Source organism: Trachypithecus francoisi, unplaced genomic scaffold, assembly GCF_009764315.1.
Source record: "Trachypithecus francoisi isolate TF-2019V2 unplaced genomic scaffold, Tfra_2.0 Lachesis_group1, whole genome shotgun sequence".
In the NCBI taxonomy this organism is placed as follows: Eukaryota; Metazoa; Chordata; class Mammalia; order Primates; family Cercopithecidae; genus Trachypithecus; species Trachypithecus francoisi.
In genome coordinates this window covers 117491881-117514116 of record NW_022681454.1, presented here as the reverse complement: position 1 = coordinate 117514116, position 22236 = coordinate 117491881, and the positions used below count along the sequence as shown (strand labels likewise).

General features: G+C 37.0%; 1 protein-coding gene across 1 annotated transcript in view; it reads left to right on the top strand.

The window, feature by feature from the left end:
• The window catches only part of TNIP3 (TNFAIP3 interacting protein 3), a 136244-nt gene that overhangs the window by 102913 nt on the left and 11095 nt on the right, over positions 1-22236 (top strand). Inside the window, exons 5-11 of the mRNA XM_033215145.1 lie at positions 531-617; positions 3475-3555; positions 5957-6022; positions 7450-7599; positions 10300-10428; positions 14713-14829; positions 17748-17873. Coding sequence (XP_033071036.1) covers positions 531-617; positions 3475-3555; positions 5957-6022; positions 7450-7599; positions 10300-10428; positions 14713-14829; positions 17748-17873 — 756 coding nt within the window. The remainder of the gene's footprint in view (positions 1-530; positions 618-3474; positions 3556-5956; positions 6023-7449; positions 7600-10299; positions 10429-14712; positions 14830-17747; positions 17874-22236) is intronic.

The window sequence follows — 22236 nt, the reverse complement described above, 5'->3', positions numbered from 1 at the left end:
CATTAAGTTCTACCAAGCTACACTCACATTTAGAAGGCATTGCCAGAAAATCTTGCCTTTAAGGAAACCGAGCTGTCAAAAAGTCAACAGTTACCTAATTGCTCTGGGAAATACAATGAATTTATAGCAGTTAGGCTACTGAGGAAACACTTGGATTGCCCAGGCTTTCTGTGGTGGAGAACTTCCTCCTCCAGTGGGAGAAACTGCCAGTAAAAGAAGAATGACGATTTACATACCATAGCAAGGCTAATCTGCCCCAGGTCTTAGTCACAGCCTGTCTATTTGAGACATCCTGGGAAATCCCTATTTGGAAGAGAAGAAAAGTTAAAATCACAGTTGCAGTGCTTATAACTTTATTCTGTGTAATTCCTATCCACAGTCACTTCTGTTCATTTTTAATGAAAACCTATTGCTGCTATTTTCTATTGAGTTAATGGTGATGTGCGTTTTTTAAATTTTGTATATTTGCTCTCACCCTAAAATACATCATAAGAGACATTTTCCCCCTCTTTTTCTTTCTGCTTTCCAAGACTCCAGGAAAAACAGCTTCCATGGCACATTTTGTACAGGGCACATCTAGAATGACTGCTGCAGAACATTCTACAGAGCATAACGAGGTAAGAACATATTTCTAGGAGATGAGTTGATCACATCTAGCATTGATGGCATTTCTAGTGGTCAATTTTGCACTTAATAAGAATAGAAATGGCTAGTTTGCTTTCTTTAGCTAAGATTTGCTCTATAGTTTTAACCAATATTATGTAACATAGAAAAAAAAATCTAAGTAACCAGTACATTGCTTTTAACCCACTGGGCTGAAATTCCTTTCAGCCTTCCAATTCTGTGGGTTCCTTATTTTGTTCTTGATTTAGAGGTATTTGGTTCTATATAAAATCTAAAAAGAATACTTATATTGGTGTGGGTAGAAATAAAACATATTTAAACAATAGAGTATCTGTAGTAACATTTTTATATATTTACAATTGGCACCATAGATTTTGTTCAGCAACAGAGACTACTGTTAATTGAATGGATGAATTCAAATATTTTCTAGTTTTCTTTTACAGATAACCAAGGTATAATGGGAAACTAAATGGAAACTTCTGTTCATTTAAGTTTTTAATTTAGTAGCATCAGACCTTGAATATACATTGGTAAGGATGTTATCATAGAGAAAGAAGTGCCCATATGCTTTGAACACAAATTCTACTTTACAGGGAATAATTATAGGAAATTATTTATAGGGAATAACTGTTCTGTAAGCAGCCCTTACTAGAAGCAATGACTGAAAATCTTTGTAGTTACTGCAAATCAGATGCCTTCATTAGGAACTGCCAAGCAAAGTAAATACAAAGGAAAAGGTCCCCCAAACCTTTGTATTTGATTAATTTTGCTTTATTTTATAGAAACTTGAGACATATGAACTATAGCAAAATGTTGATTAATCTCCAGAGAAAGCTCTGGTGATACATTTGTGACTTACATGCCATTCCTATTCACTATGTTTTCTATCTTTCCTCCCTCCTATCCTCCCCCACTTATAACTGAATATTACTTATGAATTTCAAAAACTAGTACTCCTGCAGTTATAAATAGAGTCTCTTGCAGATTTGGTATCTAGATTTTCAGTAATTTTTATTTATAAAAGAAAAATCAAGGGTGAAACATACTATAATTTTCTTCCAGAGAAAATTATTTATGGGGAAACAAACAAAAAGCACACTGTCTCATTGTTCCACATCTGGGTTCCCAAAGTCAGGGACATACAAACGCTTGCCAATCACAGATTTTTGTCTACATCACAAACAGAGAGGAGCCATTTTTGAGCACCCATAATTTATTCCCTAGAATGGGAATATATTGAACTTTAGTGTGAATCAAGATTACCTAGGAAATATATTAGAAATAGAGGTGCCCTGGCTGCTCTTCTAGAAATTCTGATCCACAGTTCAGGATGCTTGACATTTAGCAAGCTTAACGGTGATTTCATGTGCTCTTTTGGTGAGAACCACTGTTCTAAAATCCAGTCTTACTGTGGCCCTACTTTGCTGATGACCTCAAGATACACTAAGTAGGGTTGGCTCACAGCATTTTCCAGATCAAAGACTCTTAATAGTTAGTCTGTTCTAACCCAGAATGGGTCCAGTTTCTTGGAAGTCTTCCCAAAAAGAAGAAGATCCAACTACGGGCCCCAACATACTTGACACTTGGGTTTCAGTGTCACTCTTGGTGCTCAGCTAGACCAGTTTCTTGAGGTCAAAAGCAAATATAATCATTCAGAATTTATTTACCCATAGAAGACTGTCTCTTTTTAAATGTGGTCTTAATTGTAACATAGGTCTAAATAGGAAGAAGCTAAGGAAACGAGAACATCTATGCTTACATAAAATACCATCAAACCCTAAAATGCCGAAACATAAATAAACAGAGAAAAGATAGAAAATACACTTTTATAAATAATTTCTGATGAAAAAAGTGCTTGAAATACCATGATGATTGCAAAAGAACAGTTTCCTCTACACATTTTTGGCAAAGACCACAACATGTTCTGAAAATATTTCTTAATGTTCGTGAACAACTTTAAGCAATTTAGTGGCCCATGGTAACTAATAAGCCTGAAACTGATTACAGATGTAGGAACTACTCTCATCACCCAATTCATTGTATTACTTATATGACTCTGGGATGAGATAGTAATAAGATTATTGAATTATTATAGAGGAATCAATCCTTTATTTAAGTAAATGTTGTTCTTAGTTGATTTAGGCAGATGGCAGACAGTTTCCACAGCTTTTGTGTTATCTTTAAATGAATACTCTCACTCCTGAAAAAAAAATAACTGAAAAGAAAGGTGGTAAACTTTTCATTATGACAGTAATTTATTATTAATCTAAACTAGTAATCTAGTGACTTTATTCAAGGAGCTGGCTAAAATTACACAGTAATTACACAGTAATAGCTGTATGTGTTTGTCTTTATTCTTGATGATTCTGTCGTTCCTCTGACTTTTACTGGGTCTACTTTTCAGAATATTACTCACATACATGTTCATGGGCGCAGCTACCAAAATGACTTTTTTGAAATGTTTACTATAAAAATGCCTAAAATGTATCCATGAAACTTACCTGGTTTCTGAATTGTCATTTTTTTGGAAAAGGATTGAAATCCAAATTCATAAAATTTTAATCTCTGACTTATCCATTATAGTATATAGATATATTTATAATTTATTACAAAATTATTATGGTAACTAATTTATATAAAGGATTCTAAGACATAATATGAAGTTGATTCCTCCACCAGCCACTGTGAAGGACTTAGGGTGTGAGGATTATTACTGCTAGAATCAGGTATTTTTATAAATCGCAGCAGGAGAGTTGGCCAAATGCATGGTGTTTGTGAGGAGCAGTACTTCTGTTTATTTTGTAAACAGTTTTGTTTCAATCTTTTTTTCTTTTCTTTTTTTTTTTTAAGCGTGCTGAATCATCAACAAGAAAGAACTTGACAAATTCTCTTGAACAAAAGATAAGGTGTTTAGAAAAACAGAGAAAAGAGGTAACTTGGAAATATTTGCTAAAGCCACAGGTGCCATGGATTATTGCTGAGGATAAAATAATGTATTATCCGTGTGCCTTTTATTTTTGTTATCAGGTCACAGTATTTATCTTTAAGATACTGGATTGCACTATTTTGAGAGCAAATGCTTTTTTCTTATTCACCTGTATGTCTCATACTTGTCTCAATGTCTGTGCAGTGATGAATGAAAAATGACAAAGTAATAAGTCTGGTAACATAATCCTAATTTTCTCAAACCTTAGATATTTCCTCCACACAAACCAAGTGACTTTATCCTTTATGCCTTTATCCTTTATGGCTTATGACCTTTGCCCTTTATGCCTTGCAACTTCACACACCTTGGAACTCAAGGTTTCTTGAGTTACTTGAAAAGTCTTTAAGTATGGTTGATTCAGGTGCTATGACTTCAGGGTTTGGGCATCCAAACACATGGGAGTTAAAAAGCATTGTCATAAATAAAGTTTGTTTCTAAAATGTTCCTGTGAATTAATGGGTATTATTTTGAGTTTTATTTTTCTGAGCTTAATGAATGTTAGAACCTCTTTACTCTTCTTGACAAAGTAGTGAAAAGTATAACAATTTTAGCACTCTGTATATTGTCAGTTTTGTAATTCTTTTTTTTTTTTTTTTTTTTTTTTTGAGACAGTGTTGCTCTGTCACCTAGGCTGGAGTGCAGTGGCACAATCTCAGCTCACTGCAGCCTCTGCCTCTGAGGTTCAAGTGATTCTTGTGCCTCAGCCTCCCCAGTAGCTGGGATTACAGGCATGCACGACCATGCCCAGCTAATATTTGTATTTTTAGTAGAGATGGGGTTTCGCCATTTTGGGCAGGCTGGTCTCGAACTCCTGTCCTCAAGCAATCTGCCCACCGCAGCCTCCCAAAGTGCTGGGATTACAGGAGTTAGCCACCGTGCCCAGTCTGTAATTCCTTTTCTAATTCATTCTGTGTATTAAATCTTTCATGTTCTCTTCTGTGGTGCCTTCTACTCTTCTTTGATACTGCGAAGAATATTGTGACCTTCTGGAAAATTACTAAACTATGGCAGAGTAATATAACTATAGTATACACAATGGAATCCCTAAAATGCCAACAAAGTAACTCTCGATATAATAATATTATACAATTTCATACTAAATAATGACATGTATTTTCAGCATAAGAGTTACCTAGTAACTGCCACTCTGGATTCAGTAATTTGCTTTTTAATTAGGAGAAAGTCTTGCTAGTTTTTAGTCATTACCACTATCTTCTCAGTGTCTGTTCCATATCCATAAGTGTTGGAATTTCTCTTAATGCAGAAAACTACAAACTTTCCCAACAAAAAGCTAACCACATATCATAGCATTTCTTCTGCCTTCTAATTAGCAGATAGTTTTAAGATCTTTAAATTATTTTCAGCCTAAAATGCATCTAAATATTGTCTTACGACAAAACTATAATTTCTTGAAAATCTAAATGTTCAAAATGGTGATATTATCTATTTGTTGAATATTTATTATAAATCATGTGTTAATCTTTTAAAGCACATTATTGCAAGAAAATCATGATCAGTTAATGGCGCTTAGGCTTTGTTAGGATAAATTCTGCTTTAAAAGAGCTGGAAAAAATATTTCATTATAATCAGTGTAAGCACATAGAAAAATACGAAAAAGTTTGGGAAAAGAACCTTCATGAATGAAGAAATCTTACAATCATCAATACTTACAAATTTTTATCAGATTGTGGTTGGATTAAACAAAGAAAATGAAAATTCACATGTCTAAGAAAAGTTAAAAGTTACTGATAAACTGTTCAGCTGCCTTGTCAAGATACACCTACGACTTAATAGACCCTCCCCTCCCCTCCCCTCCCCTCTCTTCTCCTCTCCTCTCTTTTCTTTTCTTTTCGTGAGATGGAGTCTTGCTCTGTTGCCCAGGCTGGAGTGCAGTGGCACGATCTCGGCTCACAGCAACCTCTGCCTCCTGGGTTCAAGTGATTCTCCTGCCTCAGCCTCCTGAGCTGCTGGTACTACAGGTGCATGTCACCATGTCCGGCTAATTTTTGTATTTTTAGTAGAGACGGGATTTCACCATGTTGGGCAGGCTGGTCATGAACTCTTGACCTCAAGTGATCCCACCCACCTTGGCCTCCCAGAGTGGTGGGATTACAGGCATGAGGCCACCGTGCCCGGCCAATAGTTTTTCATATAAGAAGCAGTTGTGAAAAGGTGAGAGTGTGTTCAATTTAATCATCCCAGCACAACCAGAACTTGATGAAAAAAAATATTGTCTTCATCCATGGCTTCTAAAATCTTAATAAGCTCAGAAAGTAATTTCTTTTTTACAAAATTTCCAAATGGGCAGAAATTCTTTGTTGATTCCCCAAATTTTAATAATTTCAGCTCCTGGAAGTTAACCAGCAATGGGATCAGCAATTTAGAAGTATGAAAGAGTTATATGAAAGAAAGGTAAATACCTCTCTCTATTCGGTATTTTCTTTAAATCCATTATCCTGGTGGGGCCAATTGTGTGAAGTGTCTCATTGATTTCAGCTACGAAGAGCTTTGTGGATAGCCAACTGTTGGAAAATGATGGGGGAGGGTGCTGAGTGTCGTATTGGTCTCATGGCACTGAAGATTAATGAACGGTGTCAGTGAGTCATCTTGAACAACAGCTAAAGAAAAGTGCAAAAAATGGCCCCCAGTGATGTCTCAAGAGTTCTTATGCACATTAATCATGGCTCACAGAGTATCCCAGCCTTACCTTTGTCCCTAGAAGCCACAAATACACAGTTATATGTGAGGTGAGATATGGTTTAAAGTTCATACTGTTTTTGCCAGGTTAGCCCTAATTCTTTAATTAGATAGCATGAGCTGTTTTCCACAAATAGAGAAACAAATGGTGGTAACAGTGAAAGTGTGAGGAAAAATGGGGCAATCTTCTCTTCCATCTAAAGCACATTTACTCTTAAAAAGCTCTGGTGAGAAAGGGGCTTTTGGAAGAAAACCTCCTTTAATACATAAAAGACAATTTATAATTTAAAATTATTCTATCTTCAAAAAGAGATAAAAAGAGAAAGTACTTTCCCCTAAATAATTCAGTATTAAGAAACTTGACCATGAGTATTATAATATAGCAGCATTGTTCCTTTCCTCCTCATTTTGTTACCCAAAAGTATTGAATTTAAAAGATTCAGGATAATGTTCCCACTGCACCAGGCAATGGTCAGGCAGCCTTGCAATATCCCTGCTGGGGCAATATGGGTCTGTAAACGTTAAAGATGATGATCCCAGCGAGAATGCTTAGGCTGCTTTCTCGAACGGCTTGCAGGTGTGTGAAGACAGTGTTCATGATGGCTATAATCCTCATCATGGAAGACGCACCCGTCTCTAAGATTCTCGCTCTGGACTGTGGTCACTCTGAGGACCTGTCACTCTCTTATCAGAGTGATTTGGCACCTAGTAGGAGTTCAAATGCTGCAAATTACTGATAAATTAAAGGCCATGTCTGTTTTTCTCTGGTGTAGGCATATTCTACCTAATCTGCTGCCCCTCATTGGCTTTTCCAGACCAGGCTAGGCTCACCTGGAGCGATGAGACTAGGATAACAAACCTAGAGAATTCCCTGGGTGTGGTCTAAGTCTTTTATTCCCTCTGAAGTAGGGGTGGTTTGGAGAAAAGAAGGAAGAGCTGGAGGCTGTTTTGGTGCAAAGCCAAGCTCCCTTTGAAACGCGAGTATCCCGATCTGTGTTAGGGACGGTGGGAACTAGGACGTCTCCTTAGGGGACGTCCTGGGGTGGGGCGTTTCTGTCCAAAGTTCATAGCCTGGGAATAAATCCAGGGGCTTGTGAGCTTCAGAGAAGGTATCTGCAGCTGTCTGTGAACGACCTCCTCAGGTAGCAGAACTGAAGACGAAACTGGACGCCGCAGAAAGATTCCTCAGCCTGCGAGAGAAGGAGCGGCATGAGAGGCAGAGAGAGGACGACAGGCAGAGAGAGGACGACCGGCAGCGCGACCTGACCCGGGACCTGCTGCAACGGGAGGAGGTGGGCGGGGCCCGGGTTCTCGAGCCCAGAGGATCCAAGTAAAAGCAAAGGGGCGGGAGGGTTTCCTGTAGAAAACCTACCGTTTTATTAAAATCAACTCACTCCTGAGCAAGGGTGTATGGGTTACGCAAGTCCCCAAGAGCCACGAACAAGGGTGACTTCTCTAGAACAAGAAGGAAGGAGATTATCTGCCGGGTTCCTCCTGGTTGCATAAATAGGCAGACAGTCATCCCCCAGGCCATTCCAGGAAGAAGAAAACCGATCCATAGATTTGCTGACTCTCTAGGGCATTTCAGCCTAAGAGAAAATTATTTTTTTCTTTTGCTTTTATTCGTATTTATTATTTTTATTAGTAGTGTTCATAATAATACCTTGTATTTGTGCAGTAGCTTTTCAAGCTTACAGAGAGATTTACATATGAGGTTTTACTTCTGTAACCATAAATTTATGACATTTTAAAAAGGCTTCATCCTCATTATCTCATTTAACATTCTCGGCCCACCTGTGAGCAAAATATTATTTTTGCTATATTAAAGATGAGAAAGCTGAGCTGTAAACAAATTGAATTGCCCACGTTGATAAAAAGGGACTGGAACCCAACCTCCAGATTCTAAAGCTCCATCAGTCCCTTGCTGAGAACTGGATGGTGTTGAGATGATAGCTTTTCCTAAAAAACACTCTTTTTCTTCCTGGTTTTACTTTCCATTATTGGACTTCATGAATATTGTAGAAAATGGGAGAAAACCTTAAACGCTAATGGTCCCTTGTTATTTTAGGTATAGTAAGAAAAAACAAAGTGTAAAGACTCTGAGGGGAAGTCTTATTACTGATATTGTGAGGCATTGGCAATATTTTAAAACATGTAGAAATCTTAAGGCAATGTCTAAAATTAGCACAGACAATGCCAGTCCAGGTTTTCCTACCTTGCTGAGGATGTCTTTGTCACATTGAGTCAGGAAAGCAGAGTTTAGCAACACTCCCTTTCTGCCATGTAGCAGTCATTTCCTTTTCCAATTACATCCTAGCCAGGAATCTGAGTAATTTTTCCCTCAATGCACTTGGGACCATTTTCTCATTGGAATAATTTTCTCTTAAATTATGCTAACTTAGAAAATAATTGGCTTATTTTCTAAGTGTATATGTTCATTCTATTTAAATAAAAGCAAGTAGAAATATTTTCCCTTTTAAAGAAAATGAATTACCTAAAGTGGATTTCTTAAATTTTATAATCATATTGGGAAATATTAGTTGCTCAAATAACACACTTTAACACATATATTAGCTATTTTTGCATGTTGAGTTTCCTATTTTCTGCAATATTTATTTCACTGGGTTAAAATCTCAATCTCACTAAGCATCCAATTTACTTCACAAAATGTTTGCTATCTATTATACAAAATTAAGAGGTGGGAGATATTGTCTAAATCCAGAGCCTGTTGACGTTTAAGCAGCTAACCTTCAGTTGTTTAAAACACTGCACTCGGCCGGGCGCGGTGGCTCAAGCCTGTAATCCCAGCACTTTGGGAGGCCGAGACGGGCGGATCACGAGGTCAGGAGATCGAGACCATCCTGGCTAACACAGTGAAACCCCGTCTCTACTAAAAATACAAAAAACTAGCCGGGCGAGATGGCGGGCGCCTGTAGTCCCAGCTACTTGGGAGGCTGAGGCAGGAGAATGGCGTGAACCCGGGAGGCGGAGCTTGCAGTGAGCTGAGATCCGGTCACTGCACTCCAGCCCGGGCGACAGAGCGAGACTCCGCCTCAAAAAAAAAAAAAAAAACACTGCACTTCTGGATGATAATCTGAAACATGGAGAAGTGGTGGCAGTTGGACTAGTTGATTTCTCCCTTTTAAAAATAATAATCACAACAATAGAGTGCTCTAAATAAGATCTGTAATGAAGGGTCTTATTGGCCTAAAGATTATTCTCTTTTCCCTCTTTCTAATACAGAATGATGCAGGAATGAACTTTGAGACATTTAGGATTGTTTTCTTACTATGACAGTGAGAAATAGCTGAAAGTCTTTTCTTTCTGTCATTTCAGCTATGTTTCTTAATTGCTTATCCATCACCTAGTAACAGTACATAGGGACTTGCTTATTCTGCAGACCCATTTATTTGACAATTGAAAGTAAGAATTGGGAATCCAGGACTTTGGGAGGCTGAAACAGGCGGATCACAAGGTCAGGAGTTTGAGACCAGCCTGGCCAACATAGTGAAACCCCGTCTCTACTAAAAAATATAAAAAACTAGCCAGGCGTGGTAGCAGGCACATGTAATCCCAGCTACTAGGGAGGCTGAGGCAGGAGAATCACTTGAACTCGGGAGGCGGAGGTTGCAGTGAGCCGAGATCTCACCATTGCACTCCAGCCCAGGCGACAGTGTGAGAATTCGTCTTAAAAAAAAAAAAGCAGAATTGGGAAATTTGATTCTTTTTTTCCCCTGGGGTCGCAAAATTTCTAAGATACTTCAGTAAATTCTGATAAAAGAAAGATTCCTTCAATACTAATTCTAGCATTCATCCAAAGAATATCGCTCAAGTGGAACGTTAAGTTAAAGTCTTGCAGGTCCTGTTTTTATTGTATTTCGGAAGGGTGACCCCTCAATCTGCCTGCCATGGCCGATATATCAGAACTCCTACAATATCATCTCATTTGACTTGTACTGAATTTTCTTTTCTTTTCTTGGTCTTTACTTCAGAAGGAAAAGGAGCGCCTAAATGAAGAATTACATGAATTGAAGAAAGAGAATAAGCTTTTAAAGGAAAAAAATGCTCTTGTGAACGAGGAGAAGGAACATTATGAATGTGAAATAAAACGCCTTAATAAGGTATCAGGCAGGTCAAGCATGGGCTCTTAAAATGAGAAATCCCTGCATAAAACATTCTTACTGAGAGTCACAACAAAATCTAGGCTGCAGTGTGGGTCCCAGCCTTGGGGCACAAGAAATTATCTGTGATTTTATAAATCACTCCTAGCTGCAGCTTTCAGCCATACTTGGCTAAGGAGGTTTTAGGGAATTTTTGTCCCTACAAAGATTCATCATGAAAAAGAGAAATGAGGAGGAATTATAGAGACAGTAAGAACGTTTCTTAGTTTGAAGAACCACATAAAGAAAGTGGGTGTTTGCGAACAATAACGTATCTCTTGGTCAACCACAAAAGCTTCCTCAGGAAACAAACTGCTCTTTAAAATGATCACTATGGAGTTGGGTGTGAAACACACTCTAAGGAAGCATGCTAAATGCCGATTCCAAGGCTGAGATGGTAGCTCTCTCAAGTGCAAGCCTAAAACCTACTTTAAAGTCAGGGAGAGGAAAGGTGTGCGCATGTGCGGGTGTGTGTGTGTTGTTTTATGGACTAGTTGGTTCATATTTTGGAGGAATGGGTCGCTAAATAGTTCAGGGAAAATAATCCTATACTGTTGACTTTTCCAAGAGCCAACTCATATGTGGAACATACCAATGCTATAGCACACAGTTGAGTTGAGATATACATCTCTCAACTAGATATTTCCTCATAAAAGAACAGAAATTTTCTTCTGAAACAAGAGTAGGTGATTGGACTTAAAACAGATGCTCAACCCCTGTATTTTGGACCACATGCCCACGGTTCTAGTTAACTAGTGTTCAGAGATGTCATTTAAAGATCCTCAAATTATTAAGTATGTGCCTGCATAGTTGATAGGATGCTTTGAAAACGTGATCCTGTAGTAGATCTGTTTGTGGGACAAGTTATTCTTCAGGAGAAAATTGGAAAGTGAGGATGAACTTCATAAACAATATACTTTATCCTCTAAGAGAGAAAAACCATGCTCAGACATACAAATGCAAGGCAAAATCTATCTTTTTCCTTTTGTTCTCTTCCAGAAAATGTTGCACAAATGCATTAGAGGAACTATAAACAATTGAGATTATATTTAAAATCCTCCCATTTTTGATACCCTATTACAAGCTTTCTTACATTGTCTCGTTTATTCCCCTAAATGTAGATACAAAGATATAAACCTTGTAGATATTAAAACAGCCAAGAATGCTGTATTTTTGCTCATGTCCATGTGCACTCTTCATGTTTGTGTATCCATATTTGTAGCTCACAGAAAATTGTTTAAAGTTAGAAAAATATAATTTTTCATCATTCCAGTGATAATACATTTAAAATTTAAAATTTACATTTTAAAATTTTATTATTTTATAATTATAAAATCTCAATGAGAAAAAATAATTTGAGTAAAATCAGATCTTTATACAAATGTCACCTCTCAAAGATGACTTTTCTGGTTATCCTAATTAAAATTACATTCTATACTACTGGTCTTTCTTGGTTTAAATTTTCCTTGGAATTTATTACTATCTAATATACATATATATATGTATATATACTCTAACTTTTATGACTTTGTTTTCTAGCTACTAATCTTGGTTGTAAACTCCATGAGGGTAGGATTTTCATGCCAACTCCTCCATTAGGCACCGGAGGCACCGTGTCCAGGCCTGTAGTACTTTTAAGGGCCCATAAGTATGTTTATGTTTAATTTCTCTTAAAATGAGAAGAAAAGATAAACTTTTGGGGTGAAAACACATTTTCATATATTATGTATCCATCTTTATAACAATGCATTTGTAAAATATCGTTTTAATGTGTATTTTAGGGACGGAGGGACTCAGGCAATGTCATAATGTGGTTCTGAATTTTTTCTGTTTTTTTCACTGCTTTATCTTGAATATCTAGAACAGGACCTTGCTCAGAGTAAGATCGTAAATATTTATTGGATGAGTGAATGGATGAATTTAATTAGCTAGTATATAATATGTTTGGTAGACAATACTGGACCTAGAATTCATGCTTTAACAGGCATAATACATTACTTATGGGTAGTGAGGAAAAAATAAAAGAATGCTTAAAGCCAGAAAATATTTCATCCCACATCTATAGTTTAAGCTGTCCCTTGAAAGTATAGATATAAAGTGATGAGTTATGACAGTAGATTTTTGTCTTATTTAAGATGGGTATTGGTACCTAATGTAAGATATTATTGTTCTTCTATTTTACAATGAATATTTTTCTTTTCCTTCTTGCCAATGTGATAAACAGAAGTTACTCAAAATGTTATTTTTGGTAGCTGATTGTGCACACCATCCATCACAGCATGGAATCCAGAGCCTACCCTCTATGTACAAGCTGAATACCTGCTGACCCATATTGACTCAGCAAAAATGTGTAATATGTCAGCTTAGTAATTAACATACTGTTTACAGAAGTTCACACATTTGTGTGTATTCAATTCAATTCATTTGCTTTGAAGAAAATACCTAGGAGTTTGTTTTTATCAGGCTCCTAAAGGGAAGCCAGATGTTTAACCAAAGTGAAAACAATTACCTAAGGCTACTCAGCTTGTGCCACCCATGGGCAAACTTGATTTGTCTAACATCTTGGTAGATCTATTTAGAATATCTGTACTAATCGTAAATATTCTAGAATAGGTTATAGGTGTTTGTTCAAGGAAGTTGGGAAAACCCAAAATGGAATACGTATCTATTAGACTCACCTTTCATTTATGACTCATTTACAAAATTTCTAGGATCCCAAATAGCATGAAAAATAGATCAGAAAATGCAAATAACAAGATCTACAAAAGTAGTCTATTCCCAGATATAGGATAAGGAACTAGCATATTCAATTGCCATAATCCATTTGGCCCACTCCACCCTAGATTCTCTCTACTACTATTCACCAGTTGAAAAAAAATGAACTATTCTGACACTTCCTAGAGCTTAACACAAATCCTCACAAAACATAAATTATTAAGCTACTTTTGTTGTTTCTGTAAATTCTCCCCAAAGGATGAAGAGAGCTCTTTTTTTCTCTTACAACTTCCTGAAAAAAATGATACTCATATCAGGCTAGACAGTATCTGTATATTCTAAGACATTCTATTAGGAAATTCCCAGTCTGTCCACATACTCAAAACCATACATTTGCGTGTCTTTTCCTACCTTTGTGACCATATCACATAGTAATGCAGTGGAGTTAGTTACGACTAATATCACCAAATAGACACTGTTGAAGTTACTGAAGAAATACAGAAGCAAATTATTCTTAGATCTCTGAAAATGAACCTTTTCTATTTGTACAGAGGACTCATTTGATAATGAGCAAGTAGTCATTTTGTGGTCTCTGAGGCCACACCAGGATAAGAAGTGTTCTGCCACAATATTTGGAAGTCATTTTTGTTGAACTTATCATGAACCAAAGGTCTTCAAAATAGAGGCAATGTCTTTCATGTGATGTTACCAAAAATAATGTAATGATGTGATCACGATGAGCTAATGACTAAGGACTAAGATCATCTTTCTGATGAATATAGGCGTTTCTTTCCTCTCCTCATGCCATTCTAAAAGCATCAACTTATACTAGATGTCAAGAAAGCAGGGCACTCTCTCCACTCGGTAGTGAGTTAATGAATGTTTTAATAGAAAAAAAATAGGACTGTGGCTAGGCCAGGGCAGAAGAGTAGCACAACAGAGCTAACAGACACTGAATCTTCATGGGCTCTCATTTCTGTGGATGTCCCTCTCTCCTGTTGAGGGCATGCCATAGTTATATAGCAGAATATTACTCAAAACATTACCTGGGACCAGCAGCACCAGCTTCTGAGAAATGCAAATTCTGAAACTATACCTTCCAGTCTACTGATTCATAATCTCTGAGAGTCAGTACCAAGGGATGGGCATATCGGCTACCTCTGATGTTCCCTAATGTCTGAGCATCATTGATAGGGTATACATTTGACTGAAGCAGAGAATCTGGAGAAAGTCTATAGATACAGATTTTGTTTTCATAGTTGGCTAGGTGGAGGAGGAGGGTCCAACATCAAAGCCTAAATAATAATGAGGATCGATTAACATAAGCATCATCATGTAGAAAAGACAGAGAGTCTGGAAAAAAATACATATATGAGAAAATCAGAAAGAAGAAAGTTACTCGGTTATGTCAGCAGCGTTAAACATGAAATGCTTATTTGTGGGTGCATTTGAGATGATTGTAACAATTATAAAAGAATTCATTCCATGTGGTAAATCTTAGATCAACAGTGTACTTTTCTTATTACATAGGTTCTTCAGGATGCCTTGAATTTCAAGTGTTCATTTTCCGAGGACTGTTTGAGGAAGTCTCGAGTGGAATTTTGCCATGAGGAGATGAGAACAGAAATGGAAGTTCTGAAGCAGCAGGTGAGAAGCTGGAAGTGGCATGATCCTGTGGAGAACATACTGCCCATTGCTCATGCTTCTTTGGGCATTTTTAGATGTCTTGCTGCTAGAAATATGTCAAAGGTTTTTGCATTTATTTTAAGTAGAATTATCTAATTTTCAAGCTTGATAGGAAGAATATAGATCAGCTAGTTCAGTCCCACCATTTAGAATATAGGGAACTGAGTTTCAGATGGATTAAATGGCTTACCCAATCACACCGTTAAAAGAGGGGCATGCCAATTAACCTTGGGTGAGGTTCTATTAGCACTGGGGGTGGAGAGTTTCATGTAGACATGGTTTTTGTTTTTGATTTTGTTTTTGAGATGGAGTCTCCCATTGTCGCCCAGGCTGGAGAGCAGTGGCGTGATCTCGGCTCACCGCAACTTCTGCCTCCCCGTTTCAAGCAATTCTCCTGCCTCAGCCTCCTGAGTAGCTGGGACTACAGGCGTACGCCACCATGCCTGGCTAATTTTTTGTATTTTTAGTAGAGATGGAATTTCACCATGTTGTCCAGGCTGGTCTCAAACTCCTGACCTCGTGATTCACCTGCCTCAGCCTCCCAAAGTGTTGGGATTATAGGCGTGAGCCACCGCACCCAGCCACATGGCTTATTTTAAGAACACTATTAATCCCAACTCTAGATCTTTTCAGAAAACGGTAGCAGCTGAGTGATCATTCTGTAGTTGCTAGCCTCTAAGCCTTTGTACAATAAGAGCAGTTTTAAAGAGAATACTTTGTATTTATTATAATCACTGAAACCAGGTCTGCTCAGCACCACTTAGCAATTCACTGATGCACAATAGCATTCTCCTCTCCACTCACCTAACCTCACTCACTATTGCCAAGTGGACAGCAAGAGTAAGGATGCACTCTCTACAACTTCCGCATGTATCTATTGGCAGCATAGCGCAGAGGAGATACCGCACTGGTTAAACTGCTTGTGTCTAAACTTACTCAATCTGCTGGAATTCACTTAGCTGAGGGGCTGACCATGCATATCATGTCTCTTTTTATGCGAGAGGTTAAATAAACTAATGTAGAGAAAAATCTGGAATGGTTCATGGCAATAGTGATAAATATAGGATACATCAAGGAACCTCAATCTCTGAAGCACACATTGTCAGTAACTTATTAGCAATGGGAGACAGGGTGCCATAGAACAAAGGGCTGGAAAGCATCATTTTTCTGATGCCCCTGGGTATGATTTACTGACTGCTTTTGCCCTGAGGGAGTACTAACTACAAAGATTTTTGTTGCAATACATGGAAAAATCGAGCAATTGTGTTATTATTGCTGTTATTTGTTTTATTGTTATTGCTTCATATGAAGTAACCTATCTGTGAATAGATCTAAAAATTTTTATAGCATTTGATGGTAAAGTTGGATTTTCTCTTCTGTCAATTTTACTTGAATAATCTGCTTCATTACATTCAGGATAAAATACATAGCTGAAAAATAAACTCATGAAGAGAATAAGGGTAATATACACAGTCTCAAAGCTCTGTCAAATTCTCAACCCCTAGAGTACTGTTGGTGCTAGCCAGGATTTCTTCAAAAACCAAAAGTACTGCTTATGTTCAAACACTTGACATCTTCGGAACTTGCATATAAGGTGCACGACATGCAAGAGTCACTTTTACACGTAAAGTTTATAATAATGGTTTGGTTCATATTTCTTACAGTGACAGATATTCTTTTTTCATAATCCCTGTGTGAAGACCAAAATCCTTCTCCATAGTTTTGCAGTGTCTCTACTGCTGACTTTCTCCATAAATATTTTAACTGTGCATGTTTGTAATCAGGCACCCACAATCGTTACATCACCAAGTGCCATGTGAAACACTAACGGGTTTAAATGCACAAAGAAACTGAGCGGGAATCTTGGCCCCTACCTGACTAAAGTGATGATGTTGCCAGTGTTTAATTCTAATCAGATGGGCTCCTCCCATTTAAAATGCCTCTGGTGATTGTTTACAGAGCATTAGTTTAACTGTCTCTGGAAATGAATGTCAGTTCTCAACCAAAAAAATTATCAAAATGTCAGTGTGGCTGGATATAGTTTCCCTTCAGTACTCCTGGTGAATAAAGACTTAAAAATTTAATATGTGTATCTGCATGTAGATGTATACAAAATGTTTAATTTCTTCCCTTGCATATTTTGTTCTATTGCTGTCGACTTAGAACAATAAAACTGATAAACCTTTAGTTAAAGTTAGTTGCACTGTTAGTGATGAAAGTGTAACGTGCAGTAGTTTTAATAGATAAAAATCTAGCTACTAGGTTCCAATATAAGTAGTAATTTAAATCAGAGTCTTAGAGGAATGGTTTTGCTTCATTCCTTAAGTTTCATTTGTTTTCATGGCTTTATATGCCAGTCTCCTAGCCCTCAGTCAACAGTAAGTCAGTTGAAAACAATAACAATACTTAAACCTGTTTTTGTTTTTAGTTTGGTCACTTTTCTGGAATATTTGGAGTGCCTCTCAAGAGGTGTTCCACTCAAATATTACTATTATTTATGATACACACCCAAAATAACTTATAAAGGGAAAATTTGTGAATACCTTTTAACAATCATGCTTTGCTTTTCCACATATGTAAGGGTTTTGTTTCTCTGTTGCATTCAACTTATGCATTATGTCTGGAAACTTGAGCATGTCAGTATTTAGTGACACTTAACAGCTATTTTCAGTAAACTGTCTTTTAGAAGTTCAAGCAGTATTCACACATCAAAGTCCTTGTGTTAGGGATGGATGACTTGCTCCAAAACAGTGACACTGAACACTAGTTGGGAGGGTTCTTTACAATAATGGAGTAGGCAGCAGTCATTTAAAATAAAGTCATTTAAATGGCTTAAGAGAAAAGGAAGCTAACAGTAACAGCAAGTTAATATTTCTTAGGTGCAAATATACGAAGAAGACTTCAAAAAGGAACGATCAGATCGAGAGAGACTTAATCAAGAGAAGGAGGAGCTACAGCAAATTAATGAAACTTCCCAATCCCAGTTGAACAGGCTGAATTCCCAGGTACAAGTCAAAACAAAATAATCTTTGCCAGCATGCATGTATTTTTTTTTTTTTTCATTTAAAAAGTTCAAGACTTTTTGACTTCTGTTAATTGCCATTGAATTTTTTTGAAAGGTCAGCACCTGGGATGAAGTCATTCTTAAACAATCTTGTAAAGAGATGAAAATAACTGGAAATTTCTTTTAACTTAAGTATATTAAGGAATGGCCCAAGAAATTGGATTCCAAAGTTTTTTTTTATAAAATACAGTCCTTTTGATCTTTTTCTCATAATATTTATCCTGGTAGAATGAGAGTTGAACTACCTAGTACTCAAATAAAGTGAAGTGGTTTTCAAAATTCTTGTCATTTTCTTTGAAGGGCTGTGTTGGAATGCTCCTGTCTGCCAAAAACATACAGATTTCTAAATGCCATTTATATGTGAGACTGAGGATTTTGTTCAGTGGTTCCCAGATGTAATGTAACTGGAGTACTTTCAAGGAAGCCAGATAATGGTCACCGGTTTATTAAAATAGAATATATTAAATGTAAGCATACTAAAATTAAGTGTAATTGAATATATTAAAATAGATTCAGGAAGTTGCCATGATGGGTAAGTAGTGATGTTAATGAAGGAAACTGTAGCTAACATAATTTTGCCTTAAAAAATAAAACAAACTGCATCATTTTTATTAGTAAAATATTGCAATACTTTTAAATAAATAGAAAATTGTTATGGCAATGCTGTGGCAGCTCTTAGCTTCAAGATTCTTAGTCATAAAAAAATTTTAAACAGTCATCATTTTCTTCCAAATACAAAGTGGATTGTGAATTAAATTTAATTTTGTCTCTGATTTTTTAAAGATTAACTTGAAATTCCTAATTTTACGTGGAAAAAATTGTTTTGCAGAACCATTTTCTCTGTAAGAAATTAGAAAAAATAAAATAGTAGTAAAAAAATCAAATAATTTTATGAAAGTAATTCAGGCAACCTAATAATTCATGTAACAATAGATAAGACAATGTTCTCATTACTCTTGGTAAAAAAAAAAAAAAAAAAGAGAGAGAATATATATGCTTTTTTGTTTTTTGAGACGGTGTTTTGCTCTTGTTGCCCAGGCTGGAGTGCAACGGCGTGATCTCAGCTCACCGCAACCTCCACCTCCCAGGTTCAGGCCGTTCTCCTGCCTCAGCCTCCCAAGTAGCTGGGATTACAGGCATGCACCACCAGGCCCAGTTAATTTTTTGTATTTTTATTCTTTTAATTTGTTTCTTACATGCCTAGCTAGCCTAATTTCTTTCAAGTTGTCTCCGCACAAACTGTTTTACTTGCTGCCAGTAAAACAGTTTTAGAACAAAAAATAATTTGTTTTTTAAAGCAATTGTAAAATTTGCTGCCAGTACAACAGCAAGTGAAACAATTTTAATTTTAAAACAATTTTTCATAAATTATTTATTTTTATATGATAAATTATATATCAATATATAATTATATAATTTTGTTTATTCTACTATATTAAGATTGGTAATAGACTGGCAATGTCCTTGCCATTACAGAACTTTTAGTCTGGTCAGGAATGTACATCTATCTACTTAACGTTATATACTATAATACTATAATCCACAAGTCCTTTCCTGTGTCACCTGTAAACTTGATTGGTATCAACAAAATAAATGTATTTTCTAAATGCAGTATGGTATAATTGTGCCTAGAACCTAAAGGAAAATCTTAATCATATCTAAAGTGATAGCTTAAAGCTATGAAATTCTTTCTTTAAAATAATGAAAGCCCAATCCTTTTTTTTTAAAGTCTCATTTAGTCAGTAGGAGAATGATAGAATTCACAGAGATGAAGTAGATGGTTTGATGATCTATGTTAAATGTATTAACAGCAGATTAAATGCTACCATATTTAAAAAAGAACTGAAGGCCGGGTGCGGTGGCTCACTCCTATAATCCCAGCACTTTGGGAGGCCGAGGCGGGCGGATCAGGAGGTCAGGAGATCCAGACCATCCTGCCGAACATGGCGAAACCCCGTCTCTACCAAAAATACAAAAAATTAGCCAGGCGTGGTGGTGGGCCCCTGTACTCCCAGCTACTCGGGAGGCTGAGGCAGGAGAATGGCGTGAACCCGGAAGGCGGAGCTTGCAGTGAGCGGAGACTGCGCCACTGCACTCCAGCCTGGGCGACAGAGCAAGACTCCGTCTCAAAAAAAAAAAAAAAAAAAAAAAAAGAACTGACACTTCCTGACATTACCTTAGTTGAATAACATATTATTTGTTGTCCAAGTGGACTTTTAGAGGAACGTTCAGGTCAAATCGTTCTGGCATTCTGAGTTGCTTTCTTCCCAGAATGTATTCATTCTGTCACTAAGATGCGTTAAGCCGGTGTCAGTGGTAAAATAAGTAATGTGGTAAAGTGAAAGATGCTTAGGGTACTTAGAAATAAGAGGAATTTAGGGCAAAAAAGACGTGGGGTTCCTGCCTGCTCTTCCATTGGTGGTAACCTTGAACAAGTGATTTAACTTTTCTATGCTTCCTTTTCTTCATCTGTACAATGACAAAGTTGAACTCGATCATCTCTAAAATGCTTCTTATGACTCTAAAACCTCTCTCTAAAAAATAAGTTATCTAACCTCTTTTAGTATACCTGCCTGTAAAATATAGATAATGAAACCTACCTTATGACTTCACTAAGTTGTTCTCAATGGTAAGTGAAAAAAGCAAAAAACAGGCCGGGCGCAGTGGCTCACACCTGTAATCCCAGCACTTTGGGAGGCCAAGGCAGGCAGATCACTGGAGATCAGGAGTTTGAGACCAGCCTGGCCAACATGGTGAAACCTCGTCTCTACTAAAAACACAAAAATTAGCTGGGCATGGTGGTACGCGTCTGTAATCCCAGCTACTCACGAGGCTGAGGCAGGACAATCACTTGAACCCAGGAGGCAGAGGTTGCAGTGAGCTGAGATTGGGCCACTGCATTCCAGTCTGGGCAGCAGAGTGGGATTCTGTCTCAAAAAGAAAAGAAAAAAACAAAATACCCTTTAGAAAACATTTAGCTCAAGTCAAGTCATGGCTCAGAGGTATTTTATAAATTATTTTAGTCTGTTAGAAGAGGGGGCATGTTTAATAGTTTCATTCAGTTGTATAATTAGCATGCTACTTTCAGTCCCTTGTAATCTAATTTTGATGCTTTCTTTTTGCAAGGCATTCTGCTATATGCTGTGAGAAAACGAAAACTGGTTCTTGCTAGTAATTCTTGCTAGTAAATAACTCACAATATAGTAAAAGAGACATGTACAGTCTATCCTCATCATCACCAATTCTGCATATGTGAATTTCCCTACTCACTAAAATGCATTTGTCATCCCCAAATCAATACTTGTGGTGTTTTGTGATGCATCCTTACATATGAGCAGAGCAGCAAAATTGTTTCCTGACATATACACATTCATAGTGTTCTTTTTGTGGTCCATTTAGTGCCATGTTTGCTGTGTTTTTGTGCTTTTTGTTGGTGATTTCATGGTTTAGAATGGCCCACACATATATGCTGACATGCTCTCTAGGATTCCTAAACACGAAGGATGTGATGTGCCTTACAGAGAAAATGTGTGTTAGAGAAGCTTCATTAAGGCATGTTATAGTGCTCTTGACCATGAGTTCAGTGTTAATCAATCAACGATACATATTAAATAAGTTGTCTTTAATCAGAAACACATATGAAACAAAGTTATGTATTGATTCATTGACACAAATGTTGTGAGAAGAGGCTAGCAGAAACTTAACCCAACAATTCTCCTAGGAGCAGTGGTTCAATATTCACTAATTCAGTGTCCATGAAGACTTTATGGAATATGACTACCACAAGCAGCAAGAATTGCCTGTAAATAGTACACATTGGTCTAAAAAGTCACACAGTAAATGTACAACACTACATAAGAGGACAGAATAATTCTGATTAGTGGGACTTGGAAAGGTATCATTCAGAAGGGGATATTTGACCATCCCTTATGGGAATGTGGGACACGGAGTGTAGGAATGACAATGAAATAGTCAAGGAAAAGCCAGCTTTCTCTAAGTGTGTCTTAAGTTAAGGGAACCCAGGGTAGGTGATTCATCTAGATGAGGCTGGGCCTTAAGTAGTGAGAAGCCATGGAATATAGCAGTGTGACTTTGAACAAGTTACTCAGAATCTTATGTCTTAGTGTTCTCATCTATAAAATTGAGATAATACTAAGTATCACATAGAGGGATTGGGAGAATTCAGTGAGTTATTGCATGTAAAGAATTTAGATCAGTTTCTAACATGGATTAAATGCATATATGACTTCTAAAATTTATTATGGAAGCCTCTGAATGTCAGTTTGACAATTCCAGTGTCATTC